Here is a 24,658-nt window from a genome sequence, read left to right as displayed (position 1 = left end):
GAAACACCTCGCAGGGCCTCCACAATATCCTTTCTTCCAGAAGTGCTAGTACTGCAAGTTTCACAGGAGAACTTCTGAGAAGTTTAGAAGGTAGGATATGAGGTACTGGCTGAGTAAAGCTGTGAGGATGGGTCACATGAGTCATGCTTAGGTAGGTCAGTTGGTAGAGCACTTGCCCACAAAAAGCAAAGTTTCCGAGTTCGAGTCTCGATCCAGTACACAGTTTTCATCTGCCAGGAAGTTTCATATTAGCAAACACTCCATTGCAGAGTGAAAAATTCATTCAAGGATGACATTAATGGTGAAGCACTTGACTGGATGGAAACAGAAAATCTGAAATTACTTTATGATGCTAAAGACCTGTCTACTTTCCATTCAGTTCACTCGTCTGGAGAATATCGACAATACCGACATTCAGTGCTCAATGATATCCCCCATAGCCAACACAGACCTATTATCTTAGAGGTGGGGATGTCTACATATGTTGTATGATCATTTCCTAAACTGCGATGGAACCTCAAGAACACCAACTTGACTGAGTTTGCAAAGCAAACAGAATCCAATACAGTACATCCCTGGTTGGAGTCAATACAGTACATCCCCGGTTGGAATGCAGAAAGTGAGAAATTACAAAAAGAATATGAGAAACATCTGACATGGAACAGTGGAATCCTCAGACTACACCCACTCTCATGAGAGAGCCTGGTCTATCACTAGGAAGCTAGATTCATCAAATCCTGCAACCGAAAGTTAAAAAACCGCCATCAGTTTGAGTGACTTTGTTAAAAACTGAGTATCCATCTCCAAGAACCCAAAAGACAAGCAAACCAAAAGGGGTACCAAATTACAACTGAGTATCAGGAGATGAGCTGCCCTACAGAGGTTTGAAGTCTCCATTCCATTTCGAGAAGAGGAAACCAAGGTTGCAACCAAAAGTTTGAAATTTGGAAAAGAAGCTAGATTTTCTGGAATATACCCAAAATTTCTGGTTCAGTGTGGACCAGATACAGTAAAATGGGTTACCAACTTCTTCTCAAATATCCAACAAACTGGAAACCTGCCACCTTTGATGAAGGAAACACAAGTATTAGCCATACTGATATCCAATACAGTTTCCACAAAAGTGGAAAATTATTGTCCAACAGTACTTCTAAGTACCACAAGCTCCTCGAGTGTCTGATCAACAATAGAATGTTTGCGTAATTAACAACCACATCCTTACAGAACAAGCAGGATTCAGACCATGGAGAAGTTGTAATGACCAGGTGTTCTCTCTCACTAGTTATATTGAAAATGAGTATGAGAAGAGATCAGTAAATGTGGGTATCATTTTGGATCTATCAACAGCTTATTATACTGTTTGGCAAGAAGGACTTATTTTAAAATTGAGTATTATCCCATATCATAAGCTTGCAGCTTACATGTCACCTAAGCAACAGACTGCAAATTACAAACCAGAAGTCAGATTCAAAGGTGAAGTCTTGACATACTGCAGTATACCAAAATACTACCTACGAACAACACAGGGTACTACTGTCGAGAGCTTTCAACCCGCTTCCCTCAAATTTGGTTTCCTAAGTCAAAATGAGAAATAACAGTCTTAAAAAAAACTTGCTGGTATCTCATGGGGACCTAATGCTCATGTTTCAAGATCCATAGCCTTAGCCCTATCATACTCTGTTGCTGAATACTGCTCTTTGACTTGGTTCAATAGTGTTGACAATCAAGCAATGCAAATAATTATAGATGTATTCAGAGCAAACACACTATAGCTTCCTGTTCTCAGCAGTATCCCACCTCCAGCTCTAAGAAGATCAGAAGCTCTGCTGCAGGTCTTGAATAATATTCAGAAGAAACTCAGCTGCTACCCATTCACTGAGATATTTCACAAATGGAACATCAGTGCTTGTGTCCGAAAAAAAATGTCATAGCACACAGCAACCATCCTCATTGGATCCTCTTTCAGGGACAACCATTAATGGGAAATTCAGTGGCGGCAGCCATAAGTATTCAACAAACATCTAGTTAAGATACCTTCCATGCAGATACAAGAGTTTGATCTCACCAGATAGCAATAGACGATCACAAATCTGATTCGAACCAGACAAGGCAGATGTAGTTATTTACTGTACAAATGGGGATAGGCTGGTTCTGAAAACTGTGACTTGTGGTGCCTGCTTACAGTCCACCCATCATATTGTTGCTGACTGTCCTCTTCATGCATACAAAGGAACAATAATGGACATCAACCACGCGTGGGATGTGGGTGATTGAATGGATCAGGGAACTAGATCTGGAGATGTAAGATTGTGTGAACATGTGATTACGTACATTTGTAAGCAAATGTTATTTATATGGACTTATTTTCATCATATGATAAATAAATAAATTGTAAATTTGATAAATAAACTACATGACTAACACTCAACAGTATAAAAGATATGATAACAACTCCTAACATGAATTCATTTGACTTAGTAATGCTGAAAAAATTTCTGCAAAAATTTCAAAACAGCCAATTCAGTAATTGTGACACAAAATTGCAACTTAGGGAATGTACAAACAATATGATAGACTATGTTGCATTAAAATGTGGTCATGATCATATGCCGGCGGCATTTCGGAGGTTCCTCCCCCTGCCCTCGAAGTCAGGACATTCTGGGATATTTCTATCTTCTCCTTAACCTGGGTAATGGCTGGTTCCCCAGCTTGGTTAAGCGAATAGCCGCTGTCATGATTCAGTTCAGGTTTTCTTACTCTGATCTCTATAGCTTCTTTGATGATACAGTCCCAACATTTGGAAGTCTGTGTTAGGGCCTTGATCTTGTCATAATCCATGCCGTGAAGTTCTGACTGGCAATGCTCGGCAATTGAAGACTTATTAGGCTGTTGCAATCTCATGTGCCGCTGGTGTTCATGGCATCAGTCTTCAATGGTGCGAATTGTCTGACCTATGTATTCCTTACCGCATTGGCATGGTATTTTGTAAACCCCTGATTTAGATAAACGAAGGTCGTCCTTAACACTGCCAAGAAGTGCTCTGGTTTTAGTTGGAGGTCAGAAGACAGTTTTTACTTGATATTTGCGTAAAATGTGTCCAACTTTTCCTGATAAGGCCCCACAAAACAGAATGAATGCCATGGCCGTGTTTTCCTCAGGTTCTTCGTTAGTTTCCGCCGGTTGTGTTGTGAGTGTCGGACATAGAGCAGCCCAGATTTGCCTTCCCTTATAACCGTTCGTCAGAAACACGGACTTCAGACGGACCAATTCTTGTTGAAGACTGTCCTTGTCAGAGAGGGTGCGAGCTCTGTGTACAAGAGTTTTTAGCACGCCGTTCTTCTGAGCAGGGTGGTGGTAGCTATCCGCGTGTAGGTATAAGTTGGTGTGAATTGTCCTTCTACACATGCTGTGCCCCAACCTGCTGTCATCTCGTCTTTTGACAAGAACGTCCAAGAAGGGGAGCATCTCATCCGATTCTACCTACATGGTGAACTTGATATTCTTGTGTCTTGAGTTGAGATGTGCGAGAAATTCCATCAGCTTGTCTATTCCATGTGGCCAAATAACAAACATGTTGTCCACGTATCTAAAGAAACAGGCATGTTTTAGTTGCGCTGACTCAAAGGCTTCTTCCTCAAAATGTTCCATGTACATGTTAGGGATGACGGGAGAGAGAGGACTCCCCATAGAAATGCCTTCGGTCTGCTCATAGTAGTCGCTGTCAAATAGAAAATATGTTGACGTTAGAACACGTCTGAATAGATCGGTGGTTCCCCAGTCGATGAGTTCCAGAGATTCAAGTAATGGAACCCTAGTAAACAGGGAAACCACATCAAAGCTCATAAGTATGTCAGATTCCTTAACCGTGAGGTGGTTGATGCATCCCATGAAATCCAAAGAGTTACATATATGGTGTGGGCATGTCCCCATGTGAGGGCTGAGCAGCTCCTAGAGACACTTCGCAAGAGGATATGTTGGGGCACCAATATTGCTGGCAATAGAACGTAACGGGACGTATTCCTTGAGGACTTTCGGTAAGCCGTACAGCCTCGGAGGAACAGGGGCACTGGGTTGTAACTTCTTTGTGACCTCTTCACGGAAGCCAGAATCTTTCAGAAGCGCCTAAGTTTTCCTTTCAACCCTCTTGATAGGATTGGTGTCAGTCTTGTGGTATGTGGTGTCATCTAGCAGATCCCGCATCTTCATGGTATAATCCTGGTGGGACAAGATTACCATAGTGTTACCCTTGTCTGCTGGTAAGACCACTATGTCTGGATCTTCTCTTAGCTTCTGGATGGCCACCCTCTCTTTTGTGAAAATATTCAGTTTCACAGGTCTAGTTCTAGTTACGGCCCTGCAGGTTTCGCAACATACCTCTTCCTCTGCTTCAGGCAGGAGTCGAGCCGCTGTCTGTTCAACTGCACTAATGTCAGCGATGGGTGCACCTTTAGGTGTCGGAGTGAAGTTCAATCCTTTCTTGAGAACTGAGATCGCGTCATTATCCTGTACTATGTTTGTGAGCTTGATAATGATCTTCCCCCTATCTTTAGAGGGCCATTTCTCGTATATATGTTCGAACTTGGATGTCTGTCGTTGGGTGGACTTCTTTTGGGCACAGTCCACTGTGGCCCATATGACACCATCAACTCAATCCCAGCTGCAGGAATTGAAGCAGTTGGTGAGATGTAGATGTAGCTGGAGGAGTTCTTTATTGGTGGTGCGCAGACACCACTGAGTGTGGGGAACTCTCTCTCATACCAGAGCTAGGCTGGCACGTTTCTTGATTTTTCAGGCAGCTGCTGAGTTGATGTGGTGCTTTACCTTAGCAAAATTTGGTACCGCACGTTCTTCTCGGCACCTCATAAGGAAAGCAAATGAGCTCAGTAGCTGACTTGTTCGTTGACACAGCTTCTCAACTCTTTCTCATATTGCGCTGCATCTCCTTCCCATAATGGTATGTGATGTGATTCTTCAATTTCTCCAGGCGTATTTGGGTGAACAGCCTGGTGTGACTGTACAAAGGACACAATATTTCGCCTATCGACCTTGTTGCCGTCATCAGGTGTGCCGATGTATTACCAAGGGACGGCAGGCGTGAGGTATATACCAGATTCCACCTCCTCCCCCTCCCTCGGGCGCTCCCTCCACTGTCTGTGCCGCAGACGCAATCTCAGCCATAACCGCCAGGGTTTGACGCCCGGCTTGTGGCCCCGCGTCTGGATGTTCCCTCATAGGTCCACGCCCAGGGAGGTTTGCTGGTGGCGTTTCGGAGGTTCCTCCCCCTGCCCTCGAAGTCAGTACATTCTGGGATATTTCTATCTTCTCCTTAATCTGGGTAATGGCTAGTTCCCCAGCTTGGTTAAGGGAATAGCCGCTGTCATGATTCAGTTCAGGTTTTCTTACTCTGATCTCTATAGCTTCTTTGATGATACAGTCCCAATATTTGGAAGTCTGTGTTAGGGCCTTGATCTTGTCATAATCCGTGCCATGAAGTTCTGACAGGCAATGCTCGGCAATTGCAGACTTATTAGGCTGTATTTTTCTTGGTTGTGGTGACCTCTACTTATAGGAACAGCAGTTTCAGAATAGATAATCATGTAATAGGAATTATATCTTATGTTGGTTCCAGAACATACTGCAGACGCCTCCTACAAAACTTTGTGCTTTGACAAATACTTCACTTTCAGAAAATTGTGAAAAACATGGATGCAAGACTAGGACCTTTGCAAAGGCTTCAAGTGGTTGACATTAGTAAAGAAAGGAGTCACACACAGCAATACACACATTCAACAACCTGCCAGAGCACATTAAATGTCATATGGTGGAGTTTGAGACTGACTTAAAGAACTTTGTGTTGGGCTAATTCTATTCTATTAAGGAGTGTCTTCACAGGAGCTCTAAATTTAATTTTTTAGATTATTTTATTAGCACTGGAGTACAATAGTCTTTTCACTATATTGTATTAAGTTAAAATAAAACGCACATATCTGACTTATTTCCACATCACAGAAACCACCCCATGTGGTATTCATGGTATATGACTAATGTACTGTATTTACTTAACTACATTTCTTATTGTAATATGTTACTTAAAATAACAAATTACAGTGTTGTATCGACTTAAAATAATTTTACCATTATTTGATCTAGAAAATTTTAATAACTGATATCATTTCATTCTATCTGTTTCTATATTCACATTTCATCCTTTTCTCAAGACAGTTAACAGTAACACCATCCAGCAAGAGTTATTTACCTGACTATGATCGAGTGTATATAGAAGTAAGTCACTCAGAATCATTATTCCAGTTCGACCAACACCCGCTGTGCAATGTACAAGCACGGGAGGGTTGCAGTTATGACCAGCAGGAATTTCACTCACGGTGTGTTGTCGCACAGATGACACTTCCTCCAGGAACCCTAATTAACAACAATAACGTATGCATCACACAATTTAAGTGATATGAAAGAGAGTTCAGAATAAAGTGAACATTCGAAAATAGAACACGTCAATGAAACATTTATAAAAGAGAAAAAAACTTTGTATATTATGACATTTGCAAACTAATGTGACATAAGAACGACACTTAAAACATATGAATTGTTTTTCACAAAGGGCAGATTTTTAATAACTCTGTAAGCTTAATCTGTATAATCCATATTGCATTTTGGGATGGTATGAATATTTATATCAAATACACAATGTTTTAAAAATACAGAGAACACACGGTAATGGCTAGTGCAGAAGCAAAAACTTGCGGATATATTTTTGCATGCACGCAACAGGTTCTCATTTTGTGATTCCATGTTAACACCAACAATAAGAGTTAGGAGATGCAGCAGTAACTTAGTCCTGATGAGAGTGATGAAAGAAGTTGGTGTTGGCCATTTGAGGGAACTATGTCAGTGTTCAGTTGCAGTAATGGGGGAAAACTTTGGAAAATGTAAATAAAAAAGTTTACATTACCTTTTGTTCTTACTTATAATGAAATGGGTACCATCACAAAATGCAGGAGGCTCAATACAGATATAGTTATGATGCATTTTCAGTGCATCTACACTTTTGACTGTGTCATACCAATGAATGGCAATCTGTAATTAAGTAAGCTCAAATTCTGCCACTATGTATGGACTAGCAAATACTCAGCATGTGTTGCGAAGACACTCACAGAAAGAAAGTATTTGTGTTTAAACTGTCTCTACTGGAGTGCTTTTGGATACATAATTGTTGTTAATTTTGCACACATGAATAAATCAGAAGATTTTTGTATGTGTGAACAGGCCACATACATCTCTCCATGTGAGAAGCATGGATTTGACAAATTCAGTACACACACTTGTAGCAATTGTTCCTGTACTTTGTTGATGTCATTAAAAAATGTAAGCTGCATCAGAAACTGCAGACATCTGAATTCAAACACCATATCTGTCACAATCATTGGGATGCATGGCAACTGTACATCTTCAGAAATTTTTGACTTAAGCATCATTGTTTCACACTTTTAAAGAGAAGTATTTGCTGTCATCTTCAGTTGATCTTACAAAAATCTGAGTGGCCATATGCACGAACATTTGTCATTGCATCTTGTGGGTATTCATGCGTGTGCTGTGGACTCTCTGTAAATGTGGTCGGTAATACAGGAATTTTTCCCAATTCGTTGGGATTCACATTGCCATCATTAACAAACTGTATCACATAAATGAATATACTGTTCAGAATGGAACTTGGTTTGATTTTATCAAGCACACATATTGACAATGTATTGGTGGAACCATTGTCAATGTTTCTAGTGCTTTCACAAATCATCAATCAATATGACAGTAATTCATGACAATGACCTTCTCTTTTGTTTCCTCATGTTTTCATGGATTTCTCAATTTGTTGTTGAAATGAGATCCATCTTCTTTCTTGGGGGGGGGGGGGGGGGGAACAAAAGAATCAGATGTTGCAATTGCTGTACAACTGATGAGTTTCAGAGAATCACTCAACATCACCATTTCTGTGATGAAGAATTATTTCACGAGTTAAATTTTTTGTCAACTACAGCAATTGCCGCTTCATTAATTGTTCATGCATTTGTCTTGGGTGACATGTGTTTGTCAAGCTCTGACTACAACTTTGTAGTCATCAGCTGGCGTCTGTTCAAAGTCACTTCTGATCAATTGATTAATTCGTTGTGCTGGTTGAATAAAGTTTGTAATACAGTGACAGTTTCTTGTTTTGTGATCATATTAAATCAACAATGTTGATTGATTTTTCCATCAGTGTTCCCCAGGAAAGAAATTTGAAAAAATATTTGATCTTTGCTAAGCAGCGGTAGCAGAGATCCTACATGATCATAAATTTGACCTTGCACTTAGAATGTTGTGTAATTCTTGTGCATGACTTTTGTTGAGCCGAACGATGGCATTTGGAAACATGAACTTGCCAAGAAAGTTCTTGACTGGCTTGTGTTACTTGATTCCAACACTGATAATAGTTCAAGTGGTGAATGTAATTCTGGCAATTTCATTTTTCCACCTGTACAGTACATTCCTGGTGCTTCATTCTTAAATTTGAGGGCACTGCAGTACAAGGTTATTTTTTCCATTTTTCCAATAACCACACTTGGATGAAAACTCTAATAATAATCAGCACTGTAATGGAATGCACCAAGATGTGTGTGTTTGGATTGGTCTGTGCATACTCAAATGGTATCCATACTTACTTCCTGTTCCTTGACTGTTTCAGACAAACTGGCTAGAGCATTGCATACTTGAGCAGTTTCTAGTCTTTCTTCCTGCTTCCCATGTGTTTCTGATGAATGAGCTTGAGCACAGCATAGTCAAACAGTTTCCAGTCTTGCTTCCCATGGCTCATCAGTTTCTTCATCTCACGATGCCTTTCTCTTATGTGCTTGAAGTGAAGACTGACCAATTGCTTGTCGTTTGGATGGCATTATTGATTTGACAATGAAAGTAATCTTTGTGAGGACTAGCACAAATTCACTTGGAAAATGAATAGAAAATGTGAGTTATAGCTACTATCTAATGTTGACCGGCAATTGGAATTTCACAATTAACACCATTTGTTATGTCAAGCATGAACTAAAATGTGCCATTTGTATTTGACTCAATTCAATTGGGTCTCTCTCTCTCTCTCTCTCTCTCTCTCTCTCTCTCACACACACACACACACACACACACACACACACACACACTGAAAGTCCACAAACTGCCACTAAACCATATGAAATAAAGAAATTTGTTGAAATGATACACATGCTAATGTACAATGGATTTTGTGTATGTGTGTATGGCAATGCCTCAGTGTTGTAGCAGCTCCACAAATGCCTATTGTCTCTGCCTGCAGATGTTAGCAGTGAAGTTAAAGGCTGGCAACAGTGCTGCCAGCTGTCAGGATCTACTCTCACAGACTACTATAATTCAGAAATCTTCACAGTTGTGCACACAACTATAATACCCAAAAATTTTATAGCAGTCAGAAGGAAACATTCGTTTTTATATATAAGGGTGTTTCAAAGACTTTGCTTCAAATGTCTAGTGACAATAGCTCATATCTTGGGAAGAACTTTTGTGAGAGACAAAAGTTTGCTGATGTTAGCAGGTAGCACTAGGTTTCCTTTAGTCTTCACTGGCTATGGTATGATCAGATTTCACAAATCAAGCAGGATCTACTAATCAGTTGTGCTGGATACTACCTACAACAGTAAACTGATATACACATTTTCAACAAGAAAGCTGCAAGAATGAGATCTCTAAGCAGAGAAAGATATTTTAAAAGCAAAGCAAGAACTTTAATTTTGCTGGGCCTACCCTCTATCATATGGAGCAGATGACTGTGTAATAGACAACACACAAGGCATACATATGCTGCAGAGTGTCTATGCCCTGCCATCTCTCAGGGGCATAACCAATAAAAATGATACTTAGTGTAGCCAGGAAGCATCAACGAACTTTTTGTCTCTAACAACCATGTATGGATGAACACATGTGAATGATTTGATAATAACTGGTGAGCTATCCATGATATCTTCGTCGACTGCACGTGGCAAATAGTGTGCCACTCACATATCCACAGAAGAGACATTTAAAAAGACTGCTGTGAACTGCTATTATAGAGGGTTTCCCATAAGCCAGTAGGTGTTGCCACACATGCCACCACACGATGCCAAATTTGCATCACCTCAATTCCTCCAATTTTCATTGGACTACATGTCTTTTTAAGGTATGGCACTCAGAGCTCTGCCTCTGATTATCCTCATATTACTCTCAGATAACACTGAGGTTATGGAAGACAGTGCAGTGTGACCTCACGAACCTAGTATTATGCTATTGCTACCCTGACTGGTATTGAATATTGTAATCTAAAACTAGTGGAACAGAGGAAGATTGCACAGAGATTCAAGGATATAAAGTTATGTATGCTTAATACTGTATATATTGTAAATAAATATATTTATGTTTTAATCATTCTATAGTGTTTGATGAGTTCTAGAGCATTCATCCACCTCATTACACTGAAGGACACACTAGGCTTTTCTGGCAATGAGTTTGTGGTTAGTGACAACTTGGATTCAAGGAAGAAGTTTTGACATCTCTGCATGCTGAACTAATCAATATTTCTTTTAGTGTCAATGGAAAAAACTGAAATTGTTCTTTTCTACATACAGTGAGGAACAGAAAGGTGCTAGAATTTTTCATTTTTGCATTATTCTTACACTGCCCACAACTGCTACTTCTGGAGGTATCCACTCACTGCATTTGTCTAGTTTCAGACCCAACAAATCAAAACCTTGCTGGACAGCATAACCAGACTGGTGGAAGCACAACAGTCCCAGAGACAAACAGCTGAAGTACAGAATTCTGCTGGCCACCTCCTCTCTACCGCTATTTTCATGAAAAACAAAGAGGAATGGGCAGAGTCTCCACGCAGCTTGACAAACATTTTGCAGCTTATAAAATCAGAGCTGACCCATGACGTTCTTTCTTTTTTTAACCTTGGGTAGAAGAGCATATTTTTTATTTGTGTAGGAAATTGTTCCCTCAAGTAGAGATCCAAATCCTACCCTATGAGGAAGTTATTGGGAACTTGGGTGAATTATTTGAAGCTCAGATTCATGTAGGTGCCGCTGATTTCAAATGTTTTGTATGTGTTGTCACAGTAGTCACTCTAACAAGGAATAGGTCTCTGAACTCAAGGGCATGGCTATGAACAGTAAATTTAACTGTACTTGTAGAGCTGCTTTTCAAGGTGAAATGTTTCATGCTGGCATTTTTCAGAACCTTGGAGACAACAGAGTACGGGCTGATGCACTTAAGGTAATTGAAGCTCAGGAAGTACATGACTTCATGGAATTTGACTTCATTGTGCTTGTTGTTATAACATTTACTCGGGCTAGTTCTAAGTGAGGTCTGCCTTGTGTAGCTTGCATTGACAACAGCTGCCAGTCACTCCCAAGTCTTTGTTCAAGTTTTATATCATGCATAATCACAAACACTGCTTCTTCTGCCAGGCAGAATGCCGACACAGTCACAAGTGAGGACACACATAGCAAGTGTGCCTGCAAATTAAGTGCACTGCAAACCCTGTTCCACTCCAACACAGATGCAAGCACACAACTTACAAAGAAATTCACACAGCATAAAATGTGGCTAATTAAACTACATTATCTCTGTTTAGACAAATTGCAAAAGGCTCTGTTTCTCACAAAACACATAAAAGCAATCTTCCAAAAGTCAGAACTGACAGTTGTATTAAGGGAACAAACTGCAAACTATTCATAGCTTCACCATCAATCTGAACCATTCCAGTCAGATACATTGCCTTCAGCCATAACGGTTAATCGAACTACTTACAAGCAATTGGGACACCCTCAGCTCCAAAAATCATGACAGCGCCTCACAACCTACAACAGTGAAAGTGTCTCTGATCTTGGGATGTGCATCTTTGCAAGCAAAATATTGAAATATGACTGCATCTGTGCCATTCACAGTAGTTCAGTCATGCTCAAGTCCCAATATTTTTGGCATAGATGCATTTGATTTGTTTGGATTTGATGATTAGGATAATGTGCATGCTACTGATATGTAAGTTTCCCATACCAGCATTCATCAACTGTGTGAGAAATATGGACATTTGTTCAATGGCACACTGGGGCATGCAAAGAATTTCCAAGCACACACTATGCTCAAACACAATGTTCAACCAAAGTTTTACTATGTACATCCGGTGACTCATGCCATTCATGATGAAGCTCCTTCTGAATTCAACAGTTTAGAACAAATTGGTGTCTTGAAACGTATTTCTGCTAGTCAGTGGGATGGCTCTAAGCACTATGGGACTTAACATCTGAGGTCATCAGTCCCCTAGACTTAGAACTACTTAAACCTACCTAACCTAAGGACATCACACACATCCACGCCCGAGGCAGGATTCGAACCTGTGACCGTAGCAGCAGCGCGGTTCCGGACTGAAGCGCCTAGAACTGCTTGGCTACAGCGGCCGGCGCTAGTCAGTGGGCATCTCCTCTGGTTACCACAAAAAAGCGAATGGGAAAATCAGACTTCATGACAAATTTAAAACAGCAAAATAGGAATGCACTGGTGGCACCAAATTCAACTACATTATCGTGATTACTGTGATCCTGCCATACACTTTCACGTTTCAGAAACATTGCCTGCATCCCAGACAGCTACCTCAGAGCAGCCCTCACCAATGCCTGACATTCGGGTGTATGGGTTGTCAGACAACTCTGCCACAGAGGTCGAAACTTGCACACCTATGCAGCCACTCCTGCCAATGCAGCCACTACAACAACATCCATGTCCATTAACAGTGAATTAGGCCACAGACATCTAGTTTGCATAAGCTGTACAGCCTCCGGCAACTGGATGGATGACCTACCTCCAGTTTTTTCACAGATGTTACCTGTGATGCGCAAGGTGAATGTTGTGATGTGGGTTGGTTGGCACCATTTGCCATCATGCTACCTACAGCCAACTCCATCAGCAGTGCCACAGCACAGACCTCACTGACCTCGCCACCCCCTCTTCCCCATGCATGTGCACACAAACACAAACACACACACGCACATGCACATGTACGCTCTCTCTCTCTCTCTCTCTCTCTCTCTCTCTTTCTCTCTCTCTCTCTCTCTATCTGCGGCAATGATGTGTAATTTTGGGAGGAAGGATTTAAATATTAACAGTGTCTGCATCAAGTGCACATGGCACATCATGCACTGCTCACATCTCTGCAGAAGAGAGAGTTAAACTGGCTACCATGGGCTGCTGCAATAGAGGACTTGCCATATGCCACCTAGCAGCACTTCACACGCCACTGGAGGATGTCGAATTTGCCTCACTGCACTGTCTGCAATTGTGACTGGACCACATGTCTTTTTACAATTCTGCAATCAGAGATCTGCCTCAGATTATCCTCAAACTACTCTTAGATCTTGCTCAGCTTATGGAGGACAGTGCAGTGAGACCTTACAAACACAGCACAGCACTATTGCTACTCCAACTGCTACTGAATATTGTAATTCACTACCAGTGGAACTGAGAGAGACTGTAGAGAGATTCAACTGGGAAATAAATTACCCATCAGTTTGCATACAGGGGCAAACTATGTTTCACAATGACCAAATTCAAAAACATTACATTCAAGACACAAATTTCCAAAAGCACAAATGACACAATTTTCCAAAAAACACAAATGATATGCTGTCTTATGGTAGTAATCACCATTAGCTCCTGCCTTCAAGTTACCATATTAACAGGGTAATTCAACTGATCATTTTTCATTAAACTGGGACATTATAACTACTAAAGCCTGATTTTTGCTGGGTCTCTTGCAGAAACATGAAGGTTAATAATGGAGCATTGACACAAAGTAGGGCAAGCCATTAAATCTAAAGCAAAATTGCTTCAGACAGTACTGGCACCTTATAACAGTTTGGAGTCCTTGTTACCACTTATTCAGATTCCACCTATGCTCAAATTAGGCCTTAAGCTTTTTTCTTTCTGTTATGGAAAAGAAAGTTATAAATAATGATGTTGAAATTTCTAATTTTTATCACAGTAGATCATTAGAAGCTTTTACACTTAGCCCAACCACTCTCTGCAGTAGAACGGTATTCCACAATATCTGACTTGGAATGGCTTGCTGCACTTTTTTCAAATTTGCTGAAAAACCTGAAATGGAGTGGAGCTATGTTGAGAGAGAGAGAGAGAGAGAGAGAGAGAGAGAGAGAGAGACTGGGGCGGGGAAGGAGGAGTGAGGTTATATATATGTATTAATAATCATGAAGAATGGCACACTCTTCACCATGAGACCTGATTAAAACTGCATCATACCATTTCTATTTAGCCTTAGGACCAGTAAACATACCCAAAATGAGCAATGCACCTTTACATTTGGTATGTGTTGATACTGTGATGCATTGTTGCTAGATATAATAATAAAGTAGCTCAGACTCAGTACTCACATTTCCTATTATCTAACACACAACTTTAAAGTGAATTTACTGCTATTGTTGTTAGGTAATCACTTTCAACAGTAATTAATAAATGAAGAGATTATAATTTATCCTTTCCTGCAACCTTTGTAAACTGAGTTAAGAAACTTTGAAACTTTAACATCTTTCATACCGACAGGTTATTCCTGTCATTCCAACCAGTGCTATAGGACCTGAACCCACCACATGCATTGAGGGAAAAGCAAACAAACTAGCATCTATTACAAGTGTTTATGGTTCTAGTGTGTGAAAGTTGGCAAGTGAGACAACTGAGTACCATGTTTATTATCCATAGTAAGGAGGGGAGGAAAGAAGGAAGGAAAGGAGGAAAGAAGGAAGGAAGAAAGGTAAGAAGAAAGGAAGGAAGGAAGGAAGGAAGGAAGGAAGGTTGAGGGTGATTTAATGCCATACTGAGCTCACTACAGATAGATCATTACCTCAAGTGGAACTGGATGGCATTGGAAGGCAGCCATAGTTACACTATACCATTTGCATCAAGTGACCATTGTAAATCACAGAACAGCTATATCACAAAGGCTGGAGGAGAAATGAAACTGGACTTTCTGAAGTAAGTGTCAAAAGGGTTAGAAAGGTGTTAACAGGTACGTCACCTTGACTGGTCAAAGATGTAGGGTTCTACTTCTGGTTCTGATGCTTAATGTGTGTTTCCCCTCCCCTGTGTGAGAAAGGCCAAAGAACATCACTACGAACTGAATGATATTTAATGATTCCCTGCTGTGGCCAAGTCAGTCACTGGATTGATGACTGATTCAGTCATGGCAAATATAAATTATAAGAACTAAATCTGATGTTATAACTAAGGTCTTAAAATCCCTGCCAGACACTTATGCTGATTTTAACCTATTCATACACTTTGAGAAATAGACACAACACTAAAAAATAATGAACTATGATATCAGACACAGAGGAGTGCATGATGGTGACTAGCCGTGACATCATCCTCTATGGCAGCATTTGGATGCAGTATCAAGGGGTACATGGCTTGCACATTGCTCTCCAACCTGCTGTAAGATTTCTGAACTTTGAAGTCGCTACTCCTAATTCAAGTGGTTCCTCAACGAGGCTGAAGGTTCACCATTTATGGAACATGTTGAATGAATGAATGAATGAATGTCTTCATGTTCATTCACAAAGGAAAATCCCTGACAAATTGATCCCAACTTCCTTCTAATGGCAGCCACACATGCTGACTGCTCAACTGTGGAGGCAAACAAACAAAACACTAGTCCCTGTTAATTATCACTACACATTTTCTTGCCACTGTAACAAATAAACTTTATTCTTTCAGTTTACATAAGACTTTCAGACTACACTGGGGCATGTGTGGTAGCATTCTAAAATACGATGAGTTGTGTAGCAGATGTTTACACGGCTTTTACATTTTGTGCAACAACTTTCATTGGAAACAAATGACTTTTGATATTTTTACTAGTGATATGTTTTATCGAATTCATAAAATATTTACAGTTACCTAGAAAGTGACCAACATTCACAGGACAGCCCTGATCACCCCATTCCACATACTGCAAATGCCAAACACCTCTGACTCTACGTGAGCTTGTATGGATGAGCCGCAACTTAGTTGTGACACAGTGGCCTGTCTCTTGTGAAAACTGTTGCCATATCTGAAACTGAACAGATGTGCATAAAATAATGATCATATTTCACAAAAGGCAAATATTAATTAATAGTTTTGGAAATGTGTGTATGAATGTGATGACCATTGACCTTATCCAATGCACATATCGGCATTGTTCAAATGACATGCCTGGGAACAAGAGAAACTATATGTCACAATGTAAAGTTAATAATAAAAATAAAACATTCACAAAGCTTAAATATTTGGAAAAAAGAATTACTGAGAAAGGCTTTTCAAAGATTTGTAGCATAGCAGTAATGTTATTGCTAACTCAGTGGACATATAAACGTACTTTTACCATGCACATTACTGAATATTTGTGTTAAAGTGCTTCTGCAGTACATTAGGGAGTAAAAAGACATGAAAGCAACATTTGTCAAAATACTTCTGGTAGTGTCTAATTGGCAGATTAGAAACAGAGTAAAAACAGTTTGCTTTGGGTTGTGTCTCAATGTTACTTTACTTATATTTGGTAAGCTGAATGTTGTGGAAGACTTCATTTAATACGAAATGCCCTATATTATTAAAGTGGCCATTGACTATAAATTTATTTGTGTGAGTGCTCAAACAAACATTTACACTACATCAAAGCAAGTTACATGAGCCAGAGCGCATGGAAAATGGACTCATATAAAATGGCAGTTTGTCACCTTCACAGGTAAGTTCCAAATTTCTGTAGACAGAGATTCATGATGCTCCTGGGACTGGTAGAAATCTTTACACAATCTGATTCACATAACATCAATGAAGGTTTTTGTTTATTTAGGGTAGGATCTCATTAACAAATCACCGGTCATTATCTGCTTCCACATCATATGACAAATGTTTATAAACATTAGGACATTCTGCAGTATCAAGTCAAATGATTTACATTAAAAAGGGAAGAAATCATACTTCAATATAATAATGCATGTAGATCATGTCTCACCTACCAACTCATGGAGCAGCAAAGGTATCGGAAATACAGAATGCTCAAAAAAACCACTAGACCTTAATCTCATTGAATACACATATGAAGTTCTCAGTCCATAGACTGCAGTTTTCACTGCGTGCCCATGAACTCTTCATGAGTTACAGCATGCTCTCTGAAGACATCGGATGCACATACCAACAAACACTGTTCACACTGTCAACAGTATGTTTGTTCACAGTATGGAGTGACTGACAGAAACCTCAGTTTTAGCTCCACATAACAGTATTTCTGTAATTAAACTGCAAAACCATAATAGTACACCCAAAATTAACCCAAAATACACATTCATTATTGGATTCTTTTTATGTGGTAGTGAGAAAACATCAATACAGTCAGTAAACCTAAAAAATGGTAAGTGGGAGCTTAAAAATATCTGTAACAATTGAATAATGATACTCCTTATTTGATCTACAAACACTAAAAACACCATAGTCACTTTAGTGTTGAGTGTCCTCTAACAATCAGTAAACAACTACTATCAGTACAAAAGACTGTGCAACATACACAGTACAGATATGTTAATTGCCATCTTTGTGGTTATGGACTGTAATATGCTGTTCTGCTATCTCCCTGCAGCACAAGATCATTTCCTAATGCATTGAATAAAGGATATAATTTCACCCTTATAGCTGTAGAAGTTTTTATACTGCTACTGCGATTTCGGCATTACACCATTATCAAGTGTAAATATTTTCTGCCACATGGCAGCACAGATATAAGTAACATTACCCCTGTAGGCTTGTGTACCACTTCATAGCAATAGAAGCAACAGATTTGATAACTAACAAACGTAACATAATACCCTGACAAATGTAATGTCGCGTGCAGTCATGTCGAAGGTAAGGAGTAGGAAGGATATGGCAGAAAGTGGAATTAATAGTCGAAAGTATTATGTTGGTTTGTAGAGGCAAAGTATTTCAGTAATTCAGATATTTCGTGGAAAGGCACTTGGTATTGATTAGGAGATTTATGGTTGGTACATTGTTGTGTTGAGAATCAGAGATTATGGTGGAGAAACATATTGATAATAGAAATATAAACAAAAAGGTTTCTGTGATCAGTGATTACCAGTTTAATTAATGAGGAAACACAAAATAGAAATGGTTACTTCAGTGTTAACATGAAGCGAACATAACTGTTAAATGAGACTGGATGAGTGTAGGCACTGTTACAGAACTGTGTTATATGCAAAAGGAACTCCCATATTGTAAGCTATGCAGATGACACGTCAATCTTATTCTATGGGAGCGAATCTAAAGAGCTAGAATCTCCTGCTACTAGTGGTGTAACAGAAGTAAGAAAATACTTCAATGATCAGGGACTCAAGGTGAATGTCACCAAATCTCAACTACTGACATTTAAAACAGGCAGTTCTCATCACAACAATATGAATAGTGTGTGTAATATCTCTGCAACAGAAAATGGTATCTGTAAATTCCTGGGTGTATATGTTGATGAAAATTTGCAGTGGACATACCACATTAATTACGTATGCGGAAAAGTCAGTAGTGCCATATCTCTCCTCAACCAGCTCACAAAGATAGTTCCTAGCCAAGCAATGAAATTAGTATATTATGGAACACTTCACCCCTTTCTCAATTACGGAATTGAACTATGGGGCTGTGCAGCTGATGTACAATTAAAAAGAATACTACTACTACAGAAAAGAGCAATAAGACTTATACATGGGATGGCACATAGAGATTCATGTCGTGAAGTGTTTGTGCAGCACGAATATCTGACAATATATTCTCTGTACATCTTCAAAATAGTTGTATTTTTTATAAGTCAACCAACAGAAGCTATCAAGGGCAGTGATGTACACGATCACAACACTAGAAGATAGTGTAACTATTTCTGTAACAGAACAACGTTAGAAATGACTGATAGAAGTCCATATATCAGTGGTTTGATTTGGTGTAACAAGCTACCAAACTGTCTAATAACGTACACGGGAAATGTTTTTAAAACAAAATTAAAATCTTTTCTAATAGAAAAATGTTTATATTCTTTCAATGAATTTTAAGATATTGATGGTAACATGAGGCATTAGCATATCAGTTGTAATGTGATAAATGTAAAAAATAGACATAAGAAGCAACAGCTACAGAATATAGTGTATTTTATAAGCATAAATATAACCATAGTATTAACTCTGACGTTTGCAAAAGCCATCATTACAATGGCTCCATGCAAAGAAAATGTAAATAAATAAATAAAAAAAGAATAATAAATCAATGTAACTGTGAGGTTATTATTTCAAAGTGACATTTTCATTCTTTAATTGAGTAACTTCAATGTTTGAAAAGTAAAAGAGACACATGTTCATATTAGACCCATGTCCTGTTACTTTGTAACGAAGCGTGTTCTCCCAGCAAAGCCACCACACTTGAGTCCAATTGCAGCAAAATATGTGTTATTGGAAGTATAGCAACAGGGACAGATGTATTATACTTGTCTCTGCGGCAGGATACAGTTTTTATTTTATCATCACAATTCCATTGATATACTGTAAGACTGGCACAGTAGTGAATTGCATACTGAATTAGACTGCAAGGACTGGAGAGCATAAGGAGGATTACAGTACAGGAAAGAGAGAGAAGGACTCCACAGAGAATGTTATGGGCGAATATTCAAAGACTTCACTCAAATTACTATCAGGAGCCCTTCTCAGACTGATACTCGAAGCAGCTGCTACTACTTGTGGTATGTCCTGTATTGGAATGTTACGATTGTGGGCCCTCTGGTGCTCCCTCAGCTTGGTTCCCCAAACAGAGGCTTGTGGTGGTTTGGCTTTAAACAGGCCCTGGTTACAACAGTGGGGCAAGAGTGAGTCAGTGATGGTAAAAAGTTACGGCATGAATGGAAAGAGGTGGGAATAGTGGAGATGACCAATGGAGGGGAGGGACTGGCAGACATTGAGGCTAGAGGTATTAAGGAACTGAAATATATGTTGAAATGGTATTTGAGAGGTGGTGGTGGTGGAATCCAGGCAGCACAAGTTGTGAAACACCCAATGAAGGTAACCATTCTACACTCAACAGCATGTTCTGCCACTGGGTGGTCAATCTCACTCTAGGATTTAGCACTAGCCATTCATATGGTTGAATAGCTGATTTGTGGTCATGCCCACATGAAAAGCTGTACTCAAGTAGTACTGGAACTGCTATACAACATGATGATACACCATATTAACTAACTTGTACATGGTCCATGTACAGTATCCATTCAATAACAAATCTTACTTGGAATGCAGACAAACACCATGAATTTCAGTTTGAAGAGGGGAAAATGACACTATTAGATTAACTGTAGACAGCATCTCTATAGGCAGCGTAAAAAATGCAAGATTTTTAGGAATGAATATTCTCAGTTGAAGTGTTGTGAACACACAAAGATACTTGCAAACCGAATGTTATATCAGCATGTTATGCCCTTAGAGTCCTGTCATAAGTGTGTAACAGCCAGTGTCTTTTAGTTATATACTATTCATATGTTCCCATTAGAACGTTCCAAATGGGGTACTAGCAGTAATACGCAGCCTCGGTGGCTGACTAGTGGGATAAGGATATCTTGTAGAACAAAGCGGGAATTATATCAAAATGTTAGAAGTACTCACAATCAAGTTACAGTAGTCCATTACAAACAGTATTGTAAGGTGCTTAAAATCTTTTTAGGGAGGCAAAGAGTATGTGGTATGCAAATAGAACAGCTAATTCACAGGATAAAATTAAAACTATATGGTCAGTTGTGAAGGAAGAGTCTGGTCAGCAGCACAAGGTCGATGATATAAAGTCAGTTTGCAGTAAAAATATTTCTGTTACTGATAAATCAGATATATGTACAGTATTTAACAATAATTTTCTGAGCATTGCTGGCGAATTAAATAAAAATTTAGTTTCTACAGGGAATCATATAACTTTCTTGGCAAATGCTTTTCTGATATTGATGTCCTGATATTGATGTCTGAAATGCTCCTCTGTGATACAGACAAGAGGGAGATTGAGTCAATAATTAAACCACTGAAGACTAAGGACTCTCATGGTTATGATGGAGTGGCTAGCAGAATATTAAAGTACTGTGCTTCACATGTTAGCCCTGTATTTAGCCATATTTGTAATTTTTCATTTAGGAATGGTCGGTTTCCTGAACGATTAAAGTACTCAGTAGTAAAGCCGCTTTATAAAAAGGGAGAAAGAGATAATGTAGATCATTTTAGACCTATTTCTATGCCATCAGTGTTTGCAAAAGTTATTGAAAGGGCTGTGTATGTAAGGATAATTGATCATTTTATATCACACAATTTGCTGTCAAATGTACAGTTTGGCTTTAGAAGTCATTTAACAACTAAAAATGCTATATTCTCTTTTCTCTGTGAGGTACTGGATGGGTTAAACAAAAGGTTCCGAACGCTTGGCATATTTTTTAATTTAACTCAGGCATTTAATTGTGTTGATCACAAAATATTGCTCCAGAAGTTGGACCATTATGGAACACGGGGAGTAGTTCACAACTGATTCACCTCTTAGTTTAGGAACAGAAAAAGGTCATTATTCACAATGTTGATAATGGCTGTGTGTGGGGTCTGAGTGGGGTACGGTCAAGTGGGGGTTGCCTCAGGGATCAGTGCTGGGGCCACTCCTGTTCCTTATTTATATAAATGATATGCCCTCTAGTATTACGGGTAACACTAAAATATTTCTGTTTATTGATGACACTAGCTTGGTAATAAAGCATGTTGTGTGCAACATTGGCTTAGTTTCAAATAGTGCAGTACATGACCTAAGTTCATGGCTTGTAGAAAATAAACTAATGCTAAATCACAGTAAGACTCCATTTTTACAGTTTCTAACACACAATTCAACAAAACCTGATGTTTTAATTTCACAGAATGGGCATACGATTACTGAAACTGAACAGTTCAAATTTTTGGGTGTTCAGATAGATAGTAAGCTGTCGTGGAAAGCCCACGTTCAGGATCTTGTTCAAAGACTTAATACTGCCATTTTTACTATTCAAACGATATCTGAAGTGAGTGATCGTTCAACACGAAAATTAGTCTACTTTGCTTATATTCATTCACTTACGTCATATGGTATTATATTTTGGGGTAACCCTACCCATATGGCTAAAAATTGGTCGGTTCGGGCAAAAAGTGGTGTAATTTCACGAACCTCTTGTCGAACCCTGTTCACGAGTCTGGGTATTTTGACATTGGCCTCTCAATATATATATTACTGTCATTTCTTGTCAACAATATTAGCTTATTCCCAAGAATAAGCAGCTTTCACCCAGTTAATACTCAGCAGAAATCAAAACTGCATTTGGATTGGACTTCCATAACTTTTGTGCAGAAAGGTGTGCAGTATATTGTTGCTTCCATTTTCAATAAGCTACCACTCGAATTCAAAAATCTTAGCAGTAATCCACGCGCTTTAAAATCTAACTGAAAAGTTTCCTTATGGTTCACTCCTCCTATTCTGTCGAGGAGTTCCTTGAAAAATTAAGCTGATTCTTGTTGCATTGTTGCATTTACTTAAGCTTATGGACTGACTTTTTTTGGGTTCATAAACATTTATTTTTATCTGTTATTACTTTTATGTTGCAATTTCATGTACTGACACATTCCATGACCTTGGAGATTTGATCCTCAATTTGGTCCTACGGGACCTGACATGTGAATAAAATTAAAAATAAATGTACACTCAATTCTTAACTATTGATCAAATGCTGAAAATATGAACACAATTTTCAATCTACAGAAATGAGCCATAAGAATAGTAAGCATAAATAGTAGTTGATCTCATTGTACAGATCTGTTAAACACACTGTGGATTTTAACTGCGCCGTATGACTGAATTTACCAAGCAGTTGTACACATCAAAACCAAAATTGGTAAGTACTGCACAAAAAGCTCCTTCCATGACCTTGGAACAAGATCTAGATGAACTTACATTTACCAAGAAAAAATACACATACAACTCAAAAGAGTATTTTCTACGAAGAAATAAAACTGAACAATAAAATTACCAATGGATAGTAAAGAAACAGTTAAAGCAAAGTTATTTAAAAAGGCAGTTAAAAAGTACCTGTTAACCCAAACATTCTACACACTGAAGGATTACGTAGATACTCATAGAGTAGGGGTTTGGTAAAAAGTGTAACACAAATAATAATAATAATAACCCACAAAACCAGCATGGCAACACAGGCTACAGATCAGAATAGAAAAACTGAGAAAAGACTTCAGACAGCTAACACAATTTATAAGAAATGAAATATCAGACAAAAAACGAAAAAGGTTAGGTAAAATCTCACAACAAGAAGCAATAGAGCAATTAGATGAAAAGAAGCAGAAATTACAAGCATTGGCCAAACGACTAAGAAGATACAAAAAAAGTGAAAATAGAAGGAAACAAAACCAAACATTCAACACAAACCAAAAGTAATTTTACCAGACAATAGATAACACACACATTAAAATAGACAATCCACCAAACATAACAGATATGGAACACTTCTGGAGCAACATATGGTCAAACCCGGTACAACATAACAGACATGCACGGTGCATACAAGCAGAAAGAGACTCATACAAGATGATACCACAAATGCCTGAAGTGATAATTTTGCAACATGAAGTCACCCGAGCAATTAATTCTACGCACAATTGGAAAGCCCCTGGAAATGATAAAATAGCAAATTTCTGGCTAAAGAAGTTCACCTCAACACATTCACATATAACTAAATTATCCAACAATATAAATAAAATAGAAAGAAACATTCCACATTGGAAAAATATATTAAAAACAAAGATTCCATAACTTACCAAACGGGAAAGTGCTGGTAGATAGGCACAATAAAAAAAACACAAACACACACACAAAATTTCGAGCTTTTGCAACCCCCGGTTGCTTCGTCAGGAAAGAGGGAAGGAGAGGGAAATATGAAAGGATGTGGGTTTTAAGGGAGAGGGTAAGGAGTCATTCCAATCCCGGGAGCGGAAAGACTTACCTTAGGGGGAAAAAAAGGACAGGTATACACTCGCACACACACACATATCCATCCACACATATACAGACACAAGCAGACATATTTAAAGGCCTTTAAATATGTCTGCTTGTGTCTGTATATGTGTGGATGGATATGTGTGTGTGTGCGCGAGTGCATATCTGTCCTTTTTTCCCCCTAAGGTAAGTCTTTCCGCTCCCGGGATTGGAATGACTCCTTACCCTCTCCCTTAAAACCCACATCCTTTCATCTTTCCCTCTCCTACCCTCTTTCCTGACGAAGCAACCGGGGATTGCGAAAGCTCGAAATTTTGTGTGTGTGTTTGTGTTTTTTTATTGTGCCTATCTACCAGCGCTTTCCCGTTTGGTAAGTCATGGAATCTTTGTTTTTAATAAATTATTTAACAGTTACATTGCAGACCCATACACATTCTCTGATACACTTACACATGGAATAACCTATCTGAAACCTAAAGATCAAGCAGACACAGCT

General features: G+C 39.0%; 1 protein-coding gene across 1 annotated transcript in view; it reads right to left on the bottom strand.

Annotated features, from left to right (window-relative positions):
* The window catches only part of LOC126183596 (tyrosine-protein phosphatase non-receptor type 14), a 187,322-nt gene that overhangs the window by 7,067 nt on the left and 155,597 nt on the right, over positions 1 to 24,658 (bottom strand). The window contains exons 20-21 of the mRNA XM_049925699.1: positions 16,015 to 16,174; positions 6,257 to 6,420 (exon numbers count right to left, since the gene is read on the bottom strand). Of these exons, the coding sequence (XP_049781656.1) occupies positions 6,257 to 6,420; positions 16,015 to 16,174 (324 nt within the window). The remainder of the gene's footprint in view (positions 1 to 6,256; positions 6,421 to 16,014; positions 16,175 to 24,658) is intronic.

Source organism: Schistocerca cancellata, chromosome 4 (assembly GCF_023864275.1).
Source record: "Schistocerca cancellata isolate TAMUIC-IGC-003103 chromosome 4, iqSchCanc2.1, whole genome shotgun sequence".
NCBI classification, from domain to species: Eukaryota; Metazoa; Arthropoda; class Insecta; order Orthoptera; family Acrididae; genus Schistocerca; species Schistocerca cancellata.
Note: the sequence above shows the minus strand (reverse complement) of the source record. Positions and strands in the feature narration are given on the sequence as shown.